Below are 6,000 nucleotides of genomic sequence, written 5' to 3'. Positions count from 1 at the left end.
CAATTTTCTATTATAAAGAGATTTATCATTTGTTTCTATGATAGAAAATTGCTGTGTAGTCTTTTATTTAAGACTTTGTGTAAATATATATATATATGCATGCATGCATGTATGTGCAGTAATTTTCTTTTATATAGAACCTAAACGTTTATGCAATGAGTTGCAGTCAGATGACAGGTGGCTTTTTCACGCTCACTCACTTTAAAGCCTGTCTGAGGTCGACTAACTGATCACAGACAGACCAGCTGTGGACTGACTCACTTCCTGTTTTTGTCAATTAGCGCTGCTGCTTGCAAAATCGAAACAGCTAAACAGTGGCCATGACACCATCCAGACTCATTACCTCCTGCGTAGGTCAGCCGGGGCTGCTGTGTTTTTCTTAAGATGGTTAATTGCGCTCATGTTAATGTTTCGTTACTTCATCAGTCGGCGGCGAGCGCGACTCAGGCTGGGCTTCGTGTGGCTTCGTAAACGAGAGTAATTTGACGAATTTCATTTTTTCCTCATCGTGCACTGGGGTTATTATCTAGAAGTCTATTTAAAGAAGTTTTCACAGACCAGACTGCAGATGTTGAGGTGACAAATTCTGTTACTGTCGGATCTGTGTCGAATCCAACACCAACAGAGCGGAAAACCAGATCGGCATACCTCGTATTCGTTGAAGTTGATGTCACCGAACTTGCCCTGCTGTAGACGATGCACGAGGTCCACCTGCTCATCTGACAGACGGATATCAGCCCCCGTCATCTTGTCTTGGACGGTACGCCTAGTAATGACAGACAGAATGAGTGCTAAACAATTACAGAGGTTCAATGAGTTTAAATGGACATTCCAGATGCTCCTCACCAGTAATCGGGATTGTCCATCTTGTCGAGAAACTCATCCAGCTCATCTTTGTTTCTGATTGGTTTAAAGATCTTCTTGCCATCCAGATCATATCCGATGTGGGGATAATCCTTGTACCACTCCATAGGGATGTTGCCGACGGTGTTACGGATATCCTGTAAATGAACAGAGAACGTGATAAAGATCAACAGGGAATCTCATCAAGTGTAGTTTTAGCAGATCAACACCACAGAATATTTTGCGTTTCTCTAGTACCTGCAGAGTAAGACTGGTTTGTATTAAAGAAAGCCACATTTTTTTGTTGATCTCGGTCATACCCATACGGATACATTTTTTTGTCAAGCTTCTTACACTCAAATGGTACTTAACATTATGAAGCTAGGTGATGCATTAGAAAATGGGCTCATCTCCTGTTTCCAAAATGCATCACAAAGTGGTTGAAAAAGCTGTAAACTAATTCCACATTGCACAAGGTGCAAACAGCCTTGCACCTGTTTCACACACACTCCGTCTGCAGTGCGTATGCGTTGCATATTTTTTTATGCACCCATGTTAACGGATTCCAGGAGCGTTCCAGGAGCGTTGTGTCTGCAGCAGTGCATCGATCGTTTACGTACCGAGTAGCGGACTGCAAACTCGTCCTGTGTGAAAGCACATCGAGTCCGTGCTGCACCACATACGTAACGCACACGGACTGCATACACACTGCAGATGGAGTATGTGTGAAACAGGCGTGAGCAGGGCCTAGCTGGGGTCAGCGGGGCCCCGGTGAAGGTTGTACCAGTGGGCCCTGTTTGAAATTGTTTAATTTGTATGTTTTTTATTTTTATTTATTTGTGCTATTTACACAATGTTTAAGTTTGTAGGTGTCAAGGTACAGAAACCAAATAATTAAATGTAAAATAGCACTGAATAGTCTTCAATGTAAAAATGAAATATACAATCAAACCTACATTTATTCAGACACCTTCAACATTTCTCACATTATTACAGTTTTGCTATATATGTCAAAAATATATCTGGTGTCTGAATAATTTTTGGTTTAACTGTTAAAACTACAAAGTAATTCAGTCAAGAGCAGTGAGTGATTTTCATTTTCTTGGCTCAACATTACAGCAGCCAGTAGCTAAATTAGGCACGGTCACTTTAAGAGACGATGAACGCATCCAATATAATACACATCACATTTTTTTCCTCAACTGTTTACTTTCACTTAAGAAATAACTGACAGTTTTTTCGAGCATAATTTCCAAGGTGGATATTTTGACATATTTTGTATGTATTTGTCGGCACAAGAGTAAAAATAAGCAAATTCGATGTTCAAGTGTTTTGAGACGTCTTTCTCTGCGTGAGCCCTGAACACCAGAACACCGCGGCACTGAATTGGGCTCTTTCACATCTTTTTGTTTGTTCAAACTGTGATTTGTATTTGTTCGTTCAGGTGCAGGAGGGACTTCGAGGAGAACTTCGCAGAAGAGAGCTCGGTTCAGTGTCGCTGTCCGTGATACGCGGCTCTTGATCTCTCTCTAACGCAGCACGTTAACGCCGATAACGGCCCACCACTAATATTATATATATATATATATATATATATATATATATATATATATAACAATATATTGTATATATACACACACAAATACAATATGTATAAAAATATTTGGAAAAATGTATTAATAAAATATACATCGTATGAGGTTGAAAAAACTAAAGACATATTTATCAGTGACCTAAAATGTGCAGAACTGTAAACAATATATAAAATACTAGACATAATACATAACTAATTTACACACACACACACAAATGTCTAATATAATATTCAATACATAACATATTTCAAATACTTAATGTATATAAAATACTAAATGTCATATATAAAATTTTATTAAATAAAAGAAATTGGAAAATAGTTAAAAATACATTTGTGATTAGTGACCTATAAATGTACTTTGACCTTTAACACTAGTAAAAATCTCAGAAAAACTCAAGCTCTGAAAATCATTGTGCAAAGCAGTGAAGTTTAATACAGATGAATGAGAAGTGAGTGTGTGAAGATCATAAAACAACAGTTTTGAATAACAACATACATAAGAACCCCTATTTTATTATATTGCGACCACGTTATCAATATACCATTGTACCATCAGTTGTTTCGCAGCCCTACTAAACTAAACAGTTGTCATTCCCTCGACATTCTTTACTAGCAGTCACAGTCAGGTTACAGCTGTGCGTAAGGAAGGCCTCAGTTCTGCAGGTGCAGAAAACCATACGCCTTTTATTTAAGCTCACTAACCTGCCCACTTTACAGTATGCCACAAGAACATTAAACAGTTAGGACTGCTAATAAACCAAACAGAGCTTGGGTCTGAAAATAGAGATTTCTTTGTCTGGGAAAGATGCACACACACGCTCTTGCTCGCAGAAACACACACGGGTAACGGCAGACAGCTGAAAGTTCTCAGAGGTTGCAAGCACCACTTTAAAGCAGGTCCTACACCTGTGAGTGATTTCTATTAAAACACCCCTACCATATCCAATTAAGTCCGAGTGGGCAGTGCTGTCACGCTTTCACACACAGCCGACAGCAGCTGCAGAGGCCACGCCCACACGCCATTCATCTTCAAAGGCTCACGTCTGATTGGCTAATGACGACCACCTCACAGACATCTGACTGTAATGTAATCTAAATGTCTATGAGACATATTAACAGTAATCTTGATGTCTGGCCGACTGAAGTGCTTGTGTTGTCTGGTGCGACTGGCATCCATGCCAACTTGAAGGAATCAGTTCCAAGATGGTGAAAGCACGACAGAAGGAAAGTCTTGCAAATCTGATACTTCCTGTGTGGAGGCGTCACAGATTGTCACTGGATCTTCACACAGTTTTCAAAAAAAAGAAAAGTTAGGGATGCTTAAAGTGCTTCTATGCATTGAGACAACTAGTATTTTGGTCATTTAAACAGGGTGAAACCAACTACTGCACAACCAGATGACTATTTAATTTTTCAACTAAAGTAAAATATAAATTTTTTTGTGACTTAATAGCATGAAGAATTATATGCAAGCAAATATACACACACACACACACACACACACACACACACACACTCACAAATACATTATATATATATATATATATATATATATATATATATATATATATATATATATATATATATATATAAATAAACATAATACATTAAATCAAATTTCATAAAATTTTATATTATAAATTACATCGTATTTAACACTACTGGTCAAAAAAAATATTTTTTTGAAAGAGCTTGCATCAAATATAACAGGAATTAATATTCACATAAGAATATTCGGCAGAAAATAATGTATATTAATATAATAGAGATACAAATCACAAATGTAGATTGGGACTTGATTTTACTGCAACATATTAGGCTGGGATATAATTATTATTGATAAGATCATTTATACATTTTATTTATCATTAAATTATAAATTTCACTGCCTAGATTGTCTTAGTTCTGATGGACATAATATTTAAACATTATGAAAAATATTTTCTCTAAACCTCGTTCACGCTGACAGCTGTCTCGATCACATCACTGGTCATTTGCATTGAACTTCAAGAGCTCAGCTTTATGCAAATGAGCAACAGTTGCTGTCGCTCACGATGACGGAAATAATGGGTGCTTTTTTGCTGCAAATCATTCAGTTAGATATACGAATTGTGCACAATAAAAGTGTTGTCTTGAATACTACAGATTGCAAAATCAGAAGGGTGCTAGAAAGGTCAATAGGGTCACACTCAAACTCGGCTCTTCTCAGTGGGATGGTCCAAGAGAAATGGACACAAAAAAAAAAAAACATCACACGCACAACTCACCTGCTTTCAATTGAGCTGCTGAACACTGCCTTTATTAAGTGTCAGTCAACCCAGAACACTAAATGCAGTTGATCTGCCCCTTACCGCACGCTCTTATCAACTTCCTGTTCAGACTGCGGTGGGGACCGCGAGATGGGGGACTGACTGCTGATCGTGTGTGCGTTTTTGACAGAAGCTTCGAGGAAAGATGGTCAGAAACCTCGCTGCTGGCAGCCTCTACGCCTGATATTTCCACACCACATCATTAAACTCCAGGAGACAAGTGGGAAAACATTCCCTCCTCACAAACCACCTGAGAAATCTGACTGTCAATCCAGAAATATATGTGCAGAGCTTTAGAGGACGATCTTCGTGACATTTATCAGCTTTGAAAAAAGCTCTGGCTGAATCTCAATTCACATACTTCACCTACGCATTGAAAGTACATACTTCACTGCTGATGGGAAGTACATACTTTAGAGTATGCAGTGCAATAGTAGGGCACTATTGGGATTTAACCACACATACATAACTACCGTATTTTTCGGACTATAAGTCGCACCTGAGTATAAGTCGCATCAGTCCAAAAATACGTCATGATGAGGGAAAAAACATATATAAGTCGCACTGGACTATAAGTCGCATTTATTTAGTAATATTTCAAAATAGTAATATTTTATATAATAATATTTCAAAAGCATGCTTTTTTATTTTATAGTAAACTAAATATACAACTCTCCATGTATATATATATATATATATATATATATATATATATATATATATATATATATATATATATATATATATATATAGGCCTGTCGCGATAGTCTATTCATTAATTAATCGCACAATAAAAAAAAATTAGCTTGATAATTTTTTAGTCCGCGATAATTTCTTTTTTAAATTTTTATTTAAAAAAAAATTCACATGTCATGATGTGAGGTTAGTCTGGAGCGCAGCCTGTGGACAGCCCACGGTAGAAAACACTCTCTCTGATGGCACAGATGTCGCGGGAATAAAGAGATAACGTCTCGCTAGAGTGGCCAGCTTTGGGAAGCACCTTTCATTTGCTTGTGGATGTTTGCGTCTCAAGTGATATTGCATTGTACTGGCACTACTACTTTATTTTAATACCATGTAGCATATTTTGCAAGTAACTTTGTTGCCCTTTCTCTCGAAATGCTTGCTCAGCTAAATCTGTCTGTAGGCATGTAGGTGCGTATGTCAACACGCCCAATGAGTTCACACACACACAAACGCGCGCGCACCCTTCTTTCCAAAGCGCTCTAGCAGTTGCGCTCCTGATGCGTC

At 37.7% G+C, this 6,000-nt stretch overlaps 1 protein-coding gene across 1 annotated transcript in view; it reads right to left on the bottom strand.

Annotated features, from left to right (window-relative positions):
• LOC132104013 (ribosome biogenesis protein bop1) overlaps positions 1–6,000 on the bottom strand; it is a 76,906-nt gene that overhangs the window by 18,556 nt on the left and 52,350 nt on the right. Inside the window, exons 4-5 of the mRNA XM_059509169.1 lie at positions 847–1,001; positions 649–766 (exon numbers count right to left, since the gene is read on the bottom strand). Of these exons, the coding sequence (XP_059365152.1) occupies positions 649–766; positions 847–1,001 (273 nt within the window). The remainder of the gene's footprint in view (positions 1–648; positions 767–846; positions 1,002–6,000) is intronic.

Source organism: Carassius carassius, chromosome 25 (genome assembly GCF_963082965.1).
Source record: "Carassius carassius chromosome 25, fCarCar2.1, whole genome shotgun sequence".
Classification (NCBI taxonomy): Eukaryota; Metazoa; Chordata; class Actinopteri; order Cypriniformes; family Cyprinidae; genus Carassius; species Carassius carassius.
This window is presented reverse-complemented; position numbering and strand designations above follow the sequence as displayed.